Genomic DNA, 19598 nt, shown 5'->3' with positions numbered 1-19598 from the left:
CACTACTCTACATTCGATAGACTGCGAACTTTCGGGAAATTTATGTAATGTCTGACTCACGCATGTGGAATCTACAAATAATCCCTAACATTACATGCTTATTATGTTAATATACATATGACTTTCTTGTACTATTCTTTAGGTATCCAAACACGTTTGTGCATTCCAGCTCTTGTACATATTCTATCTGAATGCGCCATCTTGGAATGCTTCATACTCTTAATGTAGCATGCTGTTTCAGCTGGCAAAGTCACGTGGTTTCAGAGCAACTCTTCTACCTGATATGTCCCAAATTCACACAGATAACTACCTAGGACTCACACAGGGGTAGGTGTATGTAATAAGATGTCGTCCTCTGCAGCCATGCAGAATGTAGAATGACAGACATCACGTGACTAGGCCATGGGGTTACTGTGACACAGGGGAACTCAGGCGTACAGTAGAGAACATAACAACATGTGCAGACAAATGTTCCCATTGTCCTCCCCAGGCCCCACGTATAAACCTTGAAGTTCAAGCTACCCCGGGGAGGAGTTGAATCAACTACTTAGAATAACAGATGTGCTTGAAAGGAATTTGAGGCATGCCTCGTGGGTAAATGTCGAGTTGAAAAGAAAGGGAGAAAAGAAATGTTGACGAGACAGTCCACTGTATCAGGTCCTGTGGAGTATCATTTTCTGTTTGGGAAAAGGAAATAGAACAGAAAACTAAATTGGAAAAGTCTCTGGGTACAGGAAAAGAAAAACAAGCTTTAAAATTATGAACCTCCACAGCTTAGAGGCAAATTTAACCCTGACACTGAGATCATCATCATCAACCTTTGGCAAACCTTACAGATATCTATTCCAAAATAAGTACTCCAGGTATCTCTCAAAGGATGCATCTGAATTGACTCAAAGTTGAGTTCAGTTATTCATTTCAATTGGTTATAAAAATGAATTTGTACCAAAAGAATTTGTATCCGTTGGGGTCATATGCGGATAGAGATGCAAATATCAAAGGTCAAGTAGCGACTACTTTCAGTGTTTATAAACAAACATGGCGTCGCACTTGTCATTTGGCGATCGAGTCAGAATTAACCATGTGAATCTGGATAAACTACAGGGATAATTGATACAATTTTTTTAAAAACCCAGTCTTATATAATGAAAGTCAGTGTCGAACTGCGACGTAACTAAGGCATTTTATAAGTTTGGGCAACTTTGGAGACATAAATTTCGAAAAGTTTTGCGAGGGCACTAGGCCTAGCCTAGACTAACATTTAGTCTCTGAAATCTTATATTACACAATATCCTTCTTGACTCTAAAAATAAAAAAAATCCCTATGCTGTGGAATAGAGCTAGCTTGAGCTGGCTAGACTTGCTTTTGTATGCATTTCTAGATTATTATTTTTTCATAAAATAAATATATTCCACGGTCATGGTGCAGGACTAGGCCTAGCCAAGCGGGATCAGAAGCCATATCTGTGCTTGTACAAGCTACATGTAGACCTCTGCGGCTTGAAACCTTTTCCACAAATAAAAATAGTTGGGTTTAGGCGAAATATGTATGAATTGTAACCTTGTTTCGTTTTGGCGCTGTGTATACATCTGACTACACTTCTTAACGTTATGACAGAACAGGCCGACTGTGAACAATCACTGGCCGTGATGTCTCATAGACTAGGGTTAGAGTAGCTTCCCTTTGACAAAGGGCAGTTACTCTAGCGGACAGACCGATGGATTGTCGCGAAAGGCAAGTAAAAACAATTGTTGTTTTGCGTATATGTTGCTTCGCCACTGTATAAGAAACAGATTTCAGTTTGAACTATATTGGCTACTGTCACTGTCCGACTGACACATCACCTACCCTGTGACGTAATAAATATTAATGCGCGCATTCCAGGAAAACTCGCAATGTTGAGGTAATGTTTGTGAGTGAGGGGAAGCGATTTTCAAGCACAGAATTGAAGAATGACATTATATGATAAAGAGGTTATCACGCTTGTGTGTTTAGGGATGGTAAATATCCTGTATTAGGAATAAACACTATGTATTTAGCTCGCTAAGGCTCGCTAAATACAATGTTTATTCCTAATGCAGGATATTTACCATCCCCAAACAGACTCGCGTGATAACCTCTATTTATTCTGTTTGGTTTACCACGTCATGGGTCTTGTTGCTCGCTATGGCCCTGTTCGTGAATCAGCTGCCAGGCCCTTGAAAAAACTAATAATGAAATTAAAAAAATACACCATCAAAAAAAAAATAAATTTGATGCAAATGTTGAGACACTGAAAGTCTGGAAACGAATGGTGAACCACAGCGATCGAATTTGAGAGTTAGAGTTTCGGCACAAAACGATAAATGTAGGGCGACAAAGAAAGTGATAACCAAAGAAATTACATTTCAACCAACCCGAGATGTCCACTTGGGTGGAGTGTTAGTTTCAGGCTCAGTGAATTCTAACAAACTCATAATGTGACAACGAAGTCCACTTCAAGGCCCAAACTTCTGGAGATGGCAAGAAAACTGATTTTTGTAGGTCTGTCTCTGTGTTTAAGACATGCTTTTTGGTTGTCTGGTCCAGACCTGATTATGTACAGACCACCGTCATATAGCTGGAATATTGCTGAGTGCGGCCTTAAACAACAAACTAACAAACAAACAAACAAACAAAACATCCTTGTGTTCAAGTTTAGCATTATGCAATATTTTATTAATATACTCATGTAAATAAAAAGTTTACCTCAGTAGAACACTTTGTTTAGTTTGTTAGCTGGTTTTTCGGCCTGTAACGTGCTTGTATAATTATTTGATGCATAAGGTAGTTTTGTTTAAAAACAGGTCATATACTTGAAATGATTTCATATTTTACTTAATTTTCTGATTACATACCAAATTATACCTTCATGGTAATAATATATAATACAAAATAATAACAATAATAACATAATAAAAAACCATCTACAGCGTACATATCTAAACGTGGGTTGGTCCAGTACAAGTATCGTCCTATAATTAAACACTATTTAACCCCTGCTAAATTACTGCTATTTGTACTGCAGGAGTGCATGCTTAAGCCAGCCAGAATGTGTTTAGTACCACAAATAAAAACGTACCGTCAACAATTCGAAGGGACACCAGGAGTAGCGCTACTTCCATGAAACGTCCCATTTTCATAGATCTCAGCCTGTACCGCATAGAGCTGTAACTACGCTCTGTCTGGCAGGGTGGCTGCGAATAACCTGTTATGTATGCACCACGTGAACGCAAGCCACTGTAACAGCCAATGAAATTGTGTGAATCACGGATGACTCTTTCAACAATATATGTAGCGTGGCCTTGTACATTGTCAGCAGGTACAGGCAAAGGATGTATTCACTGCCATTATAACAAAACATATAGCAGGAGTGTTTCCTGTGCAAATACTCATGTGTACTCAAATTGATCTAAATAGCTTATTGATAACTGAAAATCAAACATGAGATAATACTGTTATTGTCTATCAACATGTGCTAATCCCAACATACGAGTTCTAACTTGTGTATAACTTGTATATAACGTGTGTGTAAGTTGTGTATAACTTAGGTATAATTTGGGCATAACTTATGTTTGACATGTACAGCTTCGTATTAGAAGTGGGGCGGTGGGGTAGCCTAGTGATTAAAGCGGTCGCTCGCCACGCCGAAGACCCGGGTTCGATTCCTCACATGGGTACAATGTGTTAAGCCCATTTCCGACTTCCCGCCGTGATGTTGCTGGAATACTGCTAAAAGTGGCGTAAAACCATACTCAGCCACTCGTATTAGAAGTGACGTCATCATCTCCATATATATATAAGTATCTTCGCACATGACTTCCTTCTCTCATGGGTTACTTGACTGAACGGCAATTATAGAGTCATGTAATTTGAACTAGATTCAAAAAGAAGTTTTGTTGGGAAAAGGCCGCTTCATTCGCAGGATTTAAACAAACTCCTTTTTCATTCATCTCCCACTGGGAGAATACCATAAGATGATTAAACTTGCATATGCTACAATGGGTTAGACTGGTTGCTGATGCTTGCTGAATTCTGCCTTTCTTTCCGTGAACAGCTAATGATGCACTGATGCATGATCCTTCCCCTTTCAGGATGCCTTACATTAGGGCTTACCATGTGATTTTGTCTGTGCATAACTTGTGTACAGTGTCTACTCTCCCATTTTTCAAAATTCTGGATCAGCCGCTGATTGATGTAAAACTTTGATATATTTACAAACCTAATATTTTACTGTCTACAATTTTGCTGACTGTGACTCCTCCAGGAGAGTTTCCGTGACATCAGTTCCTGGTGGTCAGTTCAATCCCAATCTGTGGTATACGACAGCTGACATGCTATATATTAAGGTGCTTGTACAGTGGACTATAGACCCAACAATGTAAGTATCTGATTAAGGACACAGGGAAGAAAAATCAGTTCTGGATATAGAGTCATGTCCCTTGGTATGTAGTGGTAGATTTAGATGTACAGAGCAACTCCGTTAGTCCAGACTCCGTGGCTGTGTATGTGAAACAGCATGAGCAATGTGATCACATTTAGCTGTGTATGTTAAACAACATTTACAATGTGATGACATTTAGCTATGTATGCTTTACAAAACTATCAGTGTGATCACATTTAACTGTATGTTTAACAACAGTAACAACGTGATCATTTTTAACCGTGTCTGTTAAACAGCACTTACAATGTGATCACATTTAGCTGTGTATGTAAAACAACAGTTACAATATGATCGCATGTTTAACAACATTTGATGTCTTGTTATTCCTGCTGTGCATGGCCTTGACATATTCTCCTTATACCAGGACAAGTTGATGATGTTGTTTTGATTTTTTGATACGTTTACGTCATACTCAGGGTTAAAAACAATGCATAGTCAAATTATTGAATTGAATGGATTGAAGTTTGTTACTTGTATATTTTTATTAATACAGTAAATATATACAAATGAATAATTGAATTGAGATTGAAACATATCTGCCAGTTTTCCCTCAAGGTATCAAAAACAATTTTGTTATGAATGTATTTTCTAAGCACTGCATCACTTCCAATGTCATAAGCAATAGAGAGAAATGAAAGGTATTTTTCTGAGACTATGATTTTTGAGCAAGCTCAAACTATCAGGTAAGCAAACTTCATGTCACTTAAGAAAGTGTTTGCACTGCCAATAACGTTGAAGTACTCTAATCCATAGTGATATGTGTATAACATTGTTGCTCATTATTAAAATTCACTGCAACTGTCATGCTTTGGGATTATCTTTTCTTATGAAATGTTGTCCTACGTTGGTCAGATCTCTTTGTCATAGAACTGAGGCCAGGTTGTAGGTGCCTTGCATTAGACACATGGTTTCTTCTCAACTTGAAATTACGAAACTGAATTAAATCAGTGTGGCTCCAGGGTAAGAAAATATATCCCTGGCAAGAGAGGCGACTAAGGGAATAAGGCGGTCAGGCCTCGCTGACTTGATTTATCCATGTCATCGTATTCCAGTTGCATGGATCGGTGCTCGTGATGGTTGTACTATTGTGGAGAGTGTCGTTAAACTACAAATAAACAAACACTCTGTTTTGTCATGTTCTTTATAACCGAAGTTGATTTATCCCATTTGACGACAGCAACTAATAAATCTGTAGCCTCTGGAAACGTACATACTCCTGTGAAGATCCGGGTTAGAATGGGTCTTCAGAAACCCATGCTTCTCATAAGGGGCGCCTGACGGGGCGCGGGATCGTGTGACAGTCTTCCTGACTTAGTTGCTGCATGTCATCGTACCAAATTGCGTATACCAATGTTCATGATGTCAATCACTGGATTATCTGATCCTGACTCCAGAGCGCAGTTCAACAACAAACAAACAGAAACAGCCATACACAAAGACATGCTTCATTGTTATACACTTTGAGTGAAAAAACAAACAATCAACATGAATGTTGAAACGGTCACATTCCGTGTCAAGTCCACAGCAAATGTACATCAGTGTCCAGAGGTTTAGGCCATTTAACAATTTTCGATCTTCAAGCTCGTGTGTCTTGGAGAGTCTAAAATGTAAACCAAATGCCAATCATGCAGCAATTATTACTGCTAGAAAGGGGATATTGATCAACAGATAACTGAATGTATAAACTCAAATTTGAATCACATCGTTCTACGATACACGTGAATTTTGCCATCAGCACGGGTTTGGTGCTGCCAAACTTAGAAACATAATCAAAGCGAACAGGGACTCGAACCCATGATTATCGGTTTCTGGCACACAGTGGAACACATCTGCATAGCGAATTCCATCGGCTCAGACGACTGGGCCACCCGTGTCCCTCTAACTCGATTATATATATGTCAGCTCACTTCGTTATATCCGTAGTTAATTCATTCCATTTGACGACAGCAGTTAATACATCTTTAGGCTCTACAAACAAACATACCCCAAGTGTAGATCCGGGATAGAATGGGTCTTCAGCAGACCATGCTTGTCAGGGGCGACTAACGGGATCGGGTGGTCAGGCTCGCTGACCTGGTTGATACATGTTACCGTAACCCCATTGTGTAGACGGATGCTCATGGTGGCAATCACTGGATTGTCTGGTCCAGACTCGCGTGTAGCGTTAAACAACTAACAATCAAACAAATAAACAAACTTAACATAGAATACACCATTATTGTAGGCTTTGATCGAAACAACAAACATTCAGCAAGGAAGGGGAAACAATCACATTCCTTGAGATATGGAGTCCACTCCACATTTACATCACAGCGCTCAGAGGTTAAGCCATTTCACAAATGTCGATTTTCAAGTTCATGTGTCTGAGAATCTAAAATATCTGCGCAATGTTAAACATATAGCAAGTACTGCGAGAGAAGGGGACTTTGATCAACAGATAACATAATCTATATATTGAACAGTTGAATCCCTGTGGTTCTACAGTGCATGTGAAGTAACTGCTGAACATGGCCCATAATGTCTAAACAAACAATTTATTGCCATGTCACTTCAGACATGTACCCATCAGTCCGGACCCCCGTCAGTCCGGACCCCCGTCAGTCCGGACCTTCTGGACGCATTCTGATACGCTGTCCTTTTTGTACACAACTGAGGAAATGTTAGGCATATGAAAGGACCAATTGCAAGAGTCATTTTACTACCCGTTCACTCTTTTGTTTCTGTGAACCATACAATACGATACAACCATCTTGAAGTCATCTGGAGAAGCATGCATTGTCCTTGTTCAACCCACAAACAGGTATCCACATCAAAATGAGATCAATGTCACGTGTAGATATATTCTAAACATGAAGAACTATTAAACTGAAAAAGAGTGGTGTTTAACTTTTCCCCAGGTGTATAATAGTAGATGTCACGAGCTCAATCCAAGCAGTCCACTAATCATTTAAAACTAGTTGTTTGTATAACATCACCAGTCCTTACAATCCATCACGTGCACTAGTCTCGGACCAGCAGACAAGTGGCCGAGACTAGTGATAACTACGTAACTCCCAACCAATGATTCGTTGACACGAATATTTCATCGCCTGGTAAATAAAGGGTTCCACTGTACCAAACTGTTTAAGTGTATACTTTATATGAAACTGTTATGATATCTGATTGCTGACACAGTATTGGATATATGAGTCAGATTATTATAATAATGTAAACGGTCGGAATGAGATCTACAAACTATGATTATAAAGGGTGTACTATAAGTGTAATAAATCATATTACCTTTGCAGCAACACCTGTACATTCTAAAGGATAAAATGGTTGTGAAGAGAAGAAAACAAAGTTGAATAGTATTAATGTTCAAAGTCAATATTATCAATTTGAGTGATTATTGGAAACAGTTCAACAACAAAAGTCTTTTACTTAATTAATCTATTCACATGCTAATAATATATATAGGAAGATAAAACTAGGTTTTGTACGGTAAACGTGATATATCATTGAAATATTTCTTAAATGTGCATAGTCAACATTTATGAATGATAAGAAAAGTAAGAGTACAAATAATAAATAAAGCAGAGCGATTAAGGGCGACAAACGTTTGAGTGACAACAAAAGTCTTTTACTTAATTAATCTATAGTCATCTAGAGTCACGTGAATCGTGTCCCTAAAATAGGAGTGGTCACCTGTATACATACAAACGGAAGTTGACAATTGATTATTAAATGCACACATTCTCTTTCATCACTTCACACACATTCACTCATGATGCCCTCTCAATGTTATTGACATGTGAACATTCAAAATGAGATGAAGACATTCTATGTGTCAAGAACACTCACAATGACTGAAGTTTGGTGGTGTAGTAATTGTACATGAATTGTCTTACCTACACCTAAATTATTAGAGTAGTTGACAAATATAATGGAGACGTGCATGTCTCAGATCCTTTTTTTCTGATAGTAGACTGTTTCTCTACTGCATATGTAATCACACAAATATATTTTTGAAGAATAAAGAATAGTACAGACGTATATGTATGGCACATTAATTTAACATCGCAAATGATGTATTTCATATATTTTTGTAAACAAAGAGGCTTTTATAAGAAAAAATAGTGTTTGAGTATAAAACATGAGGATCGCTGTGTCGCTGTGTGGTGGTGGGTGTTATTTTGCGACACTGGGACAGAAATTGCTAATGTGCCGTTTCTCAACACCAGCTGCGGTTTTCTAAATTTAGATGTGACATACTGTTTCGGTTCCAAATTCAATACAGGGACAAATATACAAATAACACAGTTCTACACTGTAAACACGGCATGTGCAGACTGAAATTAGATTCTTTCCCAAATACAGGGTGTCGTTCAACTTACCTGCATCAGCACCTGTAGTTGGTGGATCAGAAGGGAAACGATAGCCTCCATTAACAATGTCGGGGGAAAACCCATATTCAGCGAATCTGCTGGCAGAGCGGACGAAGTAACTGCCGAATGAACATTTTCTTCCCGCTTTGTATTCACTGCCGGGGATGTCCACCCAGTCTGGTGTAGCAGGGGCCATATCACCAGTAAACACTTCAATATCCGTTACATGTTGTTTAGTCAGTATGTTTATACAGTTTGTATTAGGAATGAATGCAGTGTTCACGAAATACATAACTGGAACTACAACAACAAACCCATGCAGAGATGCATGTATTCCGTTTCTACACAGGGTTGCCATGACAGGCCTTGTGGCAGTAAGATACAGACTCTCATTACAGGCGAGGTATTGGCGATATACACGGTTGTCACCCAGAGAGAATGTAGATCCATTGTTCAACATAATTTCAGTGTCGCTCTGGTCACTAATGACTTGTAGCTGGTATGTTGCGTTCCTATAATAGGAGTGGTCACCTGTATGCATAACATACTCCGTCCCATGATGTCGTACAGGTAATAGTTGCGTCACGGTCGTGAATAAACCGTATTGCACTGCCCCACTGAACACAGCTACAGTGTTTGTTGTGTTGATTACAGTTCCAGTCAGGTCATAATCACTCTTCATCGTGAAGGTCTGATACTCATTTATAGTCACATGAATCGTGTCTCCGTCGTTGTAGGTCATGTTGTCATAGGTGACGTTCCCATCCAGCATCAGTGTGATGTCTACGTCTGTCTTGTGGTTGTGGTTAGCTATCACTAACACTACCTGGCCCTTGTATCCAAGACAGGTGGAAACTACATACCTGGAACCTAGGGCAGAGATCGGGAGGGGTGAAAAGATGGCATAATCACAGAGTCCGTGAAAGCCCATGTCCTCACCAAAGACGTGGATTATGAAAGCCTTGTGTTCCACACCCACCGTCAGCGACAATAATGGATCTATGACAACCGAAGTGTACCCGTATGGCGTTACAGTCCTTGAGACGTTATATCCCAGCTGTGGATAATCAACCAGAAAGGATCCCCCTGTTTCCCCAGCTGCCACTGTGACTGCATAACTACACGTCCAGTAATACTGAATGTATACCAGGAGGTAGCCTACACCTGGAAAAAGTATACACAGTTTGTTAGTTATGTTTTAGAATGGATAACGACGGTACAAGCTAGCTTCTGACTACTGATAATGTTAACGTATCACTTGACTAAGCATTGGATGCCTGGGGTTGAAATACATGACATTGATGTTACAAACCAAATGATGAAAATAGATATAACGTGAGCACAAGCAAATGAAAAGTTATTTTACACAGTTACCAAAATCAAGGCGCCCTGTAAATATACGATCTGACAAACAACTACAACAGCAGCGTGAATAATAGCCTACTCGCGCGTCCATTGTCAATCGCAGCGTTTTGTTCATCACTTCCTCAGCAAGTCACAGTGACGGTGTAACTGTAGGGCATTCTGAACATTCACACGCTGAATGTCGTTGTCACTCGTTTAGATTGACTATGTGTTTTACAGCCGTACAGTTGGTCATTATATGACTGTCAGTATAAAAATGTTGTCACATCTACCGAATGGAAGTGTAGGATAAAGTTAATATGAAATCATAATTATGTGCATATGTGCTGTTGTGGACATAAATACGTCACATTGGTATTAGAGATGTCCTCATAATGAGAGAGTCGCCATTTGGAAAGAAAAGCTGAGCACCACCCCTTCTTTATGTTCCTATACCCCGAACTTCCTTGTATCTCAGTACATGTAACGTTGATGTCTGATATATGTCTAAGATACCACCGATATCTGTTGAAAAGTTGGCTTCAGAATATTTAATGTTTCTCAAGATCGTCACGAGTTCTGAGTCATATGATATGATGCAAAGCTTTAGAAGGATATTCAAAAATCATTGCTATGAGTCAGTAAATGCACACCGCCTCAGATACTCGATTCCGGTATAGAATTTCAAAACGAATACGTCATAATGGAAACAAAAACAAGTATGTCAAGTGATTTTAATTTAATTTTATTTTATATGGAATTACTGACTCCGAGCCGACCATTCTCTGTTTTATCCCCATAATGCCGAGCTCTAGGCAGGGAAACAACAAGTACCATCTTTCAAGTACCACTACACCATGGAGACGGTTGCACCCCAGAGCACACTAGATAAGACGCCAAACCGACATCAACCAAGAAAGTTGACAACATAACCAAAACAATAAACAGCAAAACGATAATCCATACACTGTGATCAAAGACAATGTATACAATTTACCAAAACACAAATAACAGATATATTCAGATAGTATTAACCATTTTATATTTTATGAGTCTTTTAATGTTATATTTTATGATTACAACTTTGAAATACATATTTGTTATTCCTTTTATTGTGTATACTTGCATCACATCAGGCTTTCCTCCCATATCAAGCTGACATGCCATGATAGAACTGAAATACTGCTCAAAGCGGCTTTAAACAAATCTCGCATACTCAAAGATAGTTTGTCTATACTTATACCCTCAGGGTATTCTTGTCCGCCAGTGCGGGTGTTGTTAGATACAGGTGTGGGTAGTGTCGTTGCACCTGCGGTTGTTGAGGTCCTGTGGAGTTTCAAAGAGATAGTTATACGAGGAACTCTATTGGACAAGGCTCTCGGTACAGTAACAGAATAAAAAAGCTTTTGAATTATCTACCTTCAAAGCTTATAGGCTAATTGAATCCTGACACCTAGAGCATCATCATCAACCTTTTGCAAATCTTTCAGAAATCTATTACAAAATATGTGCTCCAGGTACCTCAGCAATGGATGTTCATGCTTAAGCCATCCAGAATGTGTTTAGTACAACAAATCAAAACGTACCGTCAACGATTCCAAGGGACACCAGGAGCAGCGCCACCTCCATGAAACGTCCCATTTTCACAGAGCTTAGTCTGTACCGCGTAGAGCTGTGACTACGCTCTGTCTGGCAGGGTGGCTGCAGATAACCTGTTATGTATGCACAACGTGAACGCAAGCCACTGTCACAGCAAATGAAATTGTGTGAATCACGGATGACTCTTTCAACAATATATATATTATTTCTTTCGTTTGAGGTACGAATAAGAAAGAAATTACTTTCTCCTACCGTAGGAAAATACAACATGGTGTTGTGTAATAGTAGAGGGCGCTTATAAGGGGCTATATAAGGTTAAGCATGTATAGAGTGGTCATTCTCGCTTGCAGTGCGCTAACTGAAAACTTTACTTTTTGTTATGGAAGCCCAAACACCTATCAACGACAAGTTAGACGCCATTTTGAAACAGTTGAATTCATCTAAAGAAGAGATAGCGAAAAGTATAGATGAACGATTAGAACTGAGAGTTGCTGTTTTAAGAGAAGAATTCTCAAAGACAAACAAGGAGTTACAGAAACTGAAAGCAGAGAAAGATTACGTATGGTCACGCGAGGGTAATCGCATTCAATATTCTTTTAATGAAGAGACTTTAGAGACATTTAAACAAATTGAATTTGGAATTCAGTACGGTAAGAGTGATTATGTAACTGAGTTAGTCAAGAATGAGATAGCCAGGATCGAGAACAGAAACAAACACATCAAGATTGCAGATTCGTCCGAGGGAGGCTGGGAGACCGTGAGAAACTACGTGTCCCGTGAATTGGCTGATGACTCCGATGATGACCGTCGCATCACGAGGGCCGAGAACAAGGCCATCAAGAAAATCAAGGGGAAAAACGTTCGTAATGCACGTGCGCGCCCATATAGGTATGGACCACGACCCATTCCAGCGTCAACAGCGGTCAGCGACAGCATGCACGGTCAGTCTGCTGTTGGTGGTTCTCAGCTTTTTCGTGCCCGTGGAGGCCAGAGGTCAACAGGGGCCTGCTTTCACTGCGGTGACTTCTCGCATTGGAGACGAAATTGTCCACTCGCCAACGGCCAGACCCAGCCCAAGCTCAACTCAGATAAACAATCAACGAGGTGAAGTCCATCACGAAGAAGCCGGGACAAAAGTTAAGTGTAGTTTTGAATCTTCTTCACTCAATAATGATACATTTAGATTAACAACCGATTATTATGAGTATGAGCAGGGTCAGGCTGAGATCTGCGTGAAGAATAGACTTAAAGAGAATGTTTCTTTTTGGAAGTATATCGGAGCAACAGATTTTGTGTTAGACATTATTGAAAACGGGTACAAGATTCCGTTTTACTCGACTCCTCCAATGATGGATAAGAGAAATAACAGATCTGCTATTAAAAACAGTGAATTTGTTGATTCGGCCATTCAAGATTTAGTACATAAAGGTCTCGTAGATGTTTGTGCCGTAAAACCTCATATCGTGAGCCCTCTATCAGTCGCTACACAATCGTCAGGGAGGAAAAGACTTATTCTAGACTTATCTATTATAAATAAACATATTTGGAAAACTTCAGTGAAGTATGAGGATTGGAGATCAGCTTTGATGTATATTGAACAAGGAGATTGGTTATCAAAATTTGACATTCATTCTGCCTATCATCATATAGACATTTATCCTGCACATACTGACTTTTTAGGATTTGCGTGGGGAGAAGGTGAGAATCGCATATTCTACAAATTTCTAGTTTTGCCTTTTCGCTTAACAACCGCCCCGTATGTTTTCACGAAAGTTACAAGGCAGTTGGTTAAATACTGGCGGTTTCAAGGTCATAAGGTTGTAACATTTTTGGATAATGGAATTGTGTCTGCTAAAACGAAAGATTGTGCAATGTCTACAAGTGGTTCTATAAAGAATGACTTAATCAAATCTGGATTTGTTCCGAAAGTAGAAAAATCTTTGTGGGAGCCTCAACAATGCATTGAATGGTTGGGCCTTATCATTGAAACTAAAAGTATGTCTTTGACAGTTCCAGCCAGAAGATTGGAAAAAGTTCTGAAAATGATAGATCGTTTGTTAGACATAGGCGTTCGAAGCAAGGTTTCTGTGAGAGATATTGCATCAGTGATTGGTCAAATTATTTCTATGAAAATGGTTACAGGCTCAGTGTGTCAATTGATGACTCGGTCTATGAGTTTGCAAACATTAGATGTATCATCATGGAACGAAAGTATCAGATTGAATGAAGTTAGTTTGCGCCAGTTAGAGTTTTGGAAAAGTAACATTCATAAGCATTCACAATGTTTTTTATCAGAAACACAAGGTGTGACTCGTGTTGTATATAGCGATGCAAGTGCTTCGGGATATGGTGGTTACTGTGTTCAATATGGAAACCAGAGGGCTCAAGGTCAATGGTCACGTGACGAGGCAGAACAAAGTTCTACTTGGAGAGAATTAACAGCGGTTAAGTGAGTATTACATGCTTTATCCAGATTTCTAACATCCCAGAGGGTAAAATGGTTTACCGATAACAGCAATGTGGAATCCATAGTGTCTAAAGGAAGTATGAAAGCAGATTTGCAGGAAATTGCTTTAGAGATATTTGATTTATGTGTGTCACATGCTATTCATCTGGAGATTCAATGGATACCCAGATTAGAGAATCAGAAGGCAGATTATATCAGTAGGATTGTAGATTATGATGATTGGGGTATAGCTACCCACATTTTCAATGAGCTCGAACGAAAATGGGGTAAATGTGACATCGATAGATTTGCTACGCATTACAACTGTAAAGTTGTCAGATTCTGTTCAAGGTTTTGGAATCCTGGGTGTGAATACATCGATGCGTTCACACAGAGTTGGGATAGTGTAAATAACTGGGTAGTTCCCCCTGTGTACCTAGTGAGTAGAGTGTTGAAACACATGAAATGGTCAAAAGCGAAAGGTACTTTGATAGTTCCGGCGTGGTATTCTGCAAATTACTGGCCATTATTGTGTCCTAACGGTATCTTCATACCACAAGTGTTGGATTTCTGTTATCTACCTAGAGAAAGAGAGGCTTACGTGCCAGGTAGATGTCAAGGGGGAATATTTGGTATTGAGCATTTGCATTTTAACATGTTGGCGTTGAAAATGCAATTTTGATGTTTATGTTTACAGATGTGTTTACTCGTGCTTATGTTTCTGAGTTGGAGATGTTGCCTGGAACTGCCAGGGATCTAGCTGACCAGATTCCGGACTTGTTGAATTGTGCTCGAGCTGATTCTACTAGCAGGAAGTACCATTACGGATTTAAAGCGTGGCAAAGGTGGGCTAATTCAAACAGCATATGTGTAGACGTGCCTGTTCAGCCTTTGCATTGTGCTATTTATCTTGTTGCTGTAATGCAGCGTAATGATTCGTTTTCATCAGTTCAGACTGCGTTTTATAGCATACGCCATGTGCATAATTTGTTGGGACTGCCAAGTCCGACAGATAATTCTCTTGTTCGAAATGTTCTTGAGGCTGCTAAGAGAAAGCTTTCGAAACCCAAATGTAAAAAAGAGCCAATTACTGTAGATATTTTAGAGAAATTGGTTGATGTTAAGCAACACAGCGATTGCTTGAAGGATATTCGCATTGTTGCTATGAGTTTAGTTGCTTATGCCGGCTTTTTGAGATCTGCTGAGCTTCTCAATTTGAAGAGATGTGATATTATTTTTTACGAATCTTATATGACAGTGTTTATTGAGAAATCGAAAACTGATATGTACGGAGATTGTGCCTGGTTATTAATAAGCAGAACAAGAGGGAAGCTATGCCCGGTTTCTTGGTTAGAAACATATGTTGAAGCGGCTTGTATTGATAATGAGTCACAAGAGTATCTTTTCAGAAACTTATCAAACTGTAAGACATCTTACGTCTTAAGAAAACAAAATTCAAGTATGTCATATACTCGTTTGAGGGAAGAGTTTATTGAAGCTTTTGCCCCCTTTGTCAGAGATATATCAAAGTATGGTTTGCATAGTTTGCGTGCAGGCGGTGCAACAGCTGCAGCTAACAATGGTGTCCCGGACAGGATGTTTAAGAGGCATGGTAGATGGAAAAGTGAGAACGCAAAAGATGGATATGTAAAGGATTCAGTAGAACATCGTTTGTCAGTATCAATGTCGTTAGGACTATAGTATTTTATATTATCAGCCCGTTCTTTGAATCTCGAGTTGTGGTGCACTGCATAGCAATCCAGAAAGTGTTCTGTTATTTGTTGTATTGGAAGGTGATATATAGGAGAAATATTATTTCTTTCGTTTGAGGTACGAATAAGAAAGAAATTACTTTCTCCTACCGTAGGAAAATACAACATGGTGTTGTGTAATAGTAGAGGGCGCTTATAAGGGGCTATATAAGGTTAAGCATGTATAGAGTGGTCATTCTCGCTTGCAGTGCGCCACTGAAAACTTTACTTTTATTAATGATTGTTTCTAAGTTGCAGTATGTGCGGTTAACGGTGTTAACCATGATGGCCTGTCGCCCACGAGGTATGTCGCAAAAGATTGAGGCTTGTCGCCCTGAGAATGTCACAAACATGGAGGCTTGTCGCCCTGAGAATGTCACAAACATGGAGGCTTGTCGCCCTGAGAATGTCACAAACATGGAGGCTTGTCGCACCGAGAAACTGATGCCTGTCGCATGTAAACAGCAGCTCGTTGCTCATAATATTTTATTATCACTGATTATGGCTTGTTGCCTTTTGTAGGGCTCGTTGCCACGTATATTTGAAGCTCGTCGCGTTAATCGAGACTCGTCGTCAGTATTTGTATATTATCAATTTGTTCAATGTCATATGTTAGATATTGTGTATATCATGGATGTCCAATAACTGAGATATATGTAAATGTGATATTAATGTTGAATTAAACGGTGAGTTGTGGCGCACTGCATAGCAATCCAGAAAGTGTTCTGTTATTTGTTGTATTGGAAGGTGATATATAGGAGAAGTAGCGTTGCCTTTTACATTGTCAGCAGGTACAGGCAAAGGATGTATTTACTGCCATTATAACAAAACATATAGCAGGAGTGTTTCCTGTGCAAATACTGATGTGTACTCAGATTGATCTAAATAGCTTATTGATAACTGAAAATCAAACATGAGATAATACTGTTATTGTCTAGCAACATGTGCTAATCCCAACATACGAGTTCTAACTTGTGAATAACTTGTGTATAACGTGTGTGTAAGTTGTGTATAACTTAGGTATAATTTGGGCATAACTTATGTTTGACATGTACAGCTTCGTATTAGAAGTGGGGCGGTGGGGTAGCCTAGTGATTAAAGCGGTCGCTCGCAACGCCGAAGACCCGGGTTCGATTCCTCACATGGGTACAGTGTGTTAAGCCCATTTCCGACTTCCCGCCGTGATGTTGCTGGAATACTGCTAAAAGTGGTGTAAAACCATACTCAGCCAATCGTATAAGAAGTGACGTCATCATCTCCATATATATCAGTCAGTATCTTCGCACAGGACTTCCTTCTCTCATGGGTTGCTTGACTGAACGGCTATTATAGAGTCATGTAATTTTAACTAGATTAAAAAAACTCCTTTTTCATTCATCTACCACTGGGACGTCGTGCGAAGTTGTCTAGAAATCAGTCATGCAAGTGTCTTGCTTATTTTGGAATAAGAGGGTTTTGTATCAGAAGAAGAGATTTTTTTAACAAATTAGTTGTGTTATTACCGACCAACATGAGCGAAAACACTGAAGTACATTCAATTATTTTAAATTTCAATGGCTATATACAAACACTTAAATTGACAGGTGGTATTTATTCAGCTAGTCCATCATGGGTGATTGAATTTAAATGTCGATAATGTCTTTCTGTATGCTCACATCGTTCTAAATGTTGAGTGGTTTATAGACATACGATAAAATCAAGGGGCTATTCACACATGACTAACAATTTCAAGTGTAATTTAAAAGACATCACTTTCAAGTATAAATCGTATTTCAATCATTAAAACGCTACGTTTTGAAGCGAGCAGATTTCTTTTGCAGTCAATTCATGTCCCACGCCCGGCAATGACACCTGCATTGTTCGTGTTGATAAAGGCGAGCATGTCGTAGTTCTTTTGAATTTTAACCCTTTACAAAGTAGTTTGTTTACAACTTTATACATGCTGAAACTATTCAAAAGTTTCATAACAGCGGAGACACCTGAAACCTTGACTATTTTATTTCAATCTGTTGAATATTTGTTTCGGAAACCAACCAATTCAAAAAGCTTAGTCGAATATCTCACATGACAACAGACCTTGATGTATGTCTGTGTCCTGATACTTGCGTAAGATCGAAATGTCCGCACGTTTTTTACCTTTACGCCTGTATTTCAATAGGATCACAAACCTTCTGAATATACCGAATGCTGGCTGGCTGGCTGGCTGAAAGATACTGGTGATGATACTGCTTGTATTCATGGGCTTGCAGTATGATACTGGTGATACTGCTGGTGTTTATGGCCTGACTGTATGGAACTGGTGTTACTGCTTGTGTTCATGGCCTTACTGTATGGCACTGATGATACTGTTTGAAATCATATCGTGGCTGTATGATACTGGTGATACTGTTTGAATTCATATCCTGACTGGATGATACTGGTTATATTTTTTGTGTTCAAGGCCTGGGTGTATGATACTGGAGATATTTCTTGTATTCGTGGGCTTGCGGCATGATACTGGTGATACTGTTTGTGTTTATGACTTGGCTGTATGATACTGGTGATATTGCTTGTATTCATGGGCTTGCAGTATGATACTGGTGATAATGCTTGTGTTCATGATCTGGCTGTATGATACTGGTGATAATGCTTGTGTTCATGACCTGGCTGTGTGATACTGGTGATACTGCTTGTTTTCATGTCCTGGATATATGATGATGGTGACACTGCTTGTGTCTCTGGCCTGGCTGTATGATACTGTGATACTGTTGAATTCATATCCTGACTTGATGATACTGGTGATAATGTTTGTGTTCATGGACTGGCTGTATGATACTGGTGATAATGCTTGTGTTCATGACCTGACTGTATGATACTGGTGTGCTTTTGTTCATGGTACTCTGATATTGGTTAAATGCATGTCCTGGCTCTATGTTCTATGCTCTAGGACAACCCCCTAAACAAGCTCATGGTCGTTATCGAGCCTGGTGTCGACCCCGATGACGAGACTTGTCCGTTGAGCAACATATCAGATGTGTTTACCATAAGGTGATTAAACTTGTATATGCTACAATGGGTTAGACTGGTTACTGATGCTTGCTGAATTCTGCCTTTCTTTCCGTGAACAGCTAATGATGCACTGATGCATGATCCTTCCCCTTTCAGGATGCCTTACATTAGGGCTTACCATGTGATTTTGTCTGTGCATAACTTGTGTACAGTGTCTACTCTCCCTTTTTTCAAAATTCTGGATCAGCCGCTGATTGATGTAAAACTTGTGATATATTTACAAACCTAATATTTTACTGTCTACAATTTTGCTGACTGTGACTCCTCCAGGAGAGTTTCCGTGACATCAGTTCCTGGTGGTCAATTCAATCCCAATCTGTGGTATACGACAGCTGACATGCTATATATTAAGGTGCTTGTACAGTGGACTATAGACCCAACAATGTAAGTATCTGATTAAGGACACAGGGAAGAAAAATCAGTTCTGGATATAGAGTCATGTCCCTTGGTATGTAGTGGTAGATTTAGATGTACAGAGAAACTTCGTTAGTCCAGACTCCGTGGCTGTGTATGTGAAACAGCATGAGCAATGTGATCACATTTAGTTGTGTATGTTAAACAACATTAACAATGTGATGACATT

The 19598-nt window shown here is 39.4% G+C and overlaps 2 protein-coding genes and 1 pseudogene across 2 annotated transcripts; 2 read left to right on the top strand and 1 right to left on the bottom strand.

Moving 5' to 3' along the window:
* LOC139458542 (uncharacterized) overlaps positions 1-11827 on the bottom strand; it is a 29459-nt pseudogene extending 17632 nt beyond the window's left edge.
* A 631-nt stretch (positions 11828-12458) lies between these two features.
* LOC139459097 (uncharacterized) lies at positions 12459-16566 on the top strand. The gene is made up of 4 exons (XM_071240541.1): positions 12459-12906; position 12985; positions 14914-15061; positions 16220-16566. The coding sequence occupies exons 1-4, from the start codon at positions 12559-12561 to the stop codon at positions 16236-16238; spliced, it is 516 nt and encodes a 171-aa protein (XP_071096642.1). The 5' UTR covers positions 12459-12558; the 3' UTR covers positions 16239-16566.
* Positions 15138-16230, top strand: LOC139459383 (integrase/recombinase xerD homolog). The gene has a single exon (XM_071240841.1). The coding sequence runs from the start codon at positions 15138-15140 to the stop codon at positions 15915-15917; it is 780 nt and encodes a 259-aa protein (XP_071096942.1). The 3' UTR covers positions 15918-16230.
* Positions 16567-19598: the final 3032 nt, after the last annotated feature.

The sequence above is a fragment of the Haliotis cracherodii genome, unplaced genomic scaffold, assembly GCF_022045235.1.
Source record: "Haliotis cracherodii isolate W230 unplaced genomic scaffold, xgHalCrac1.p SCAF_13, whole genome shotgun sequence".
Taxonomy (NCBI): domain Eukaryota; kingdom Metazoa; phylum Mollusca; class Gastropoda; order Lepetellida; family Haliotidae; genus Haliotis; species Haliotis cracherodii.
Note: the sequence above shows the minus strand (reverse complement) of the source record. Positions and strands in the feature narration are given on the sequence as shown.

What these genes read in the sequence shown, in the direction of transcription:
- LOC139459097 (XM_071240541.1), top strand. Translation starts at nt 12,559, where the DNA reads ATGACTCCGATGATGACCGTCGCATCACGAGGGCCGAGAACAAGGCCA.
- LOC139459383 (XM_071240841.1), top strand. Translation starts at nt 15,138, where the DNA reads ATGCAGCGTAATGATTCGTTTTCATCAGTTCAGACTGCGTTTTATAGC.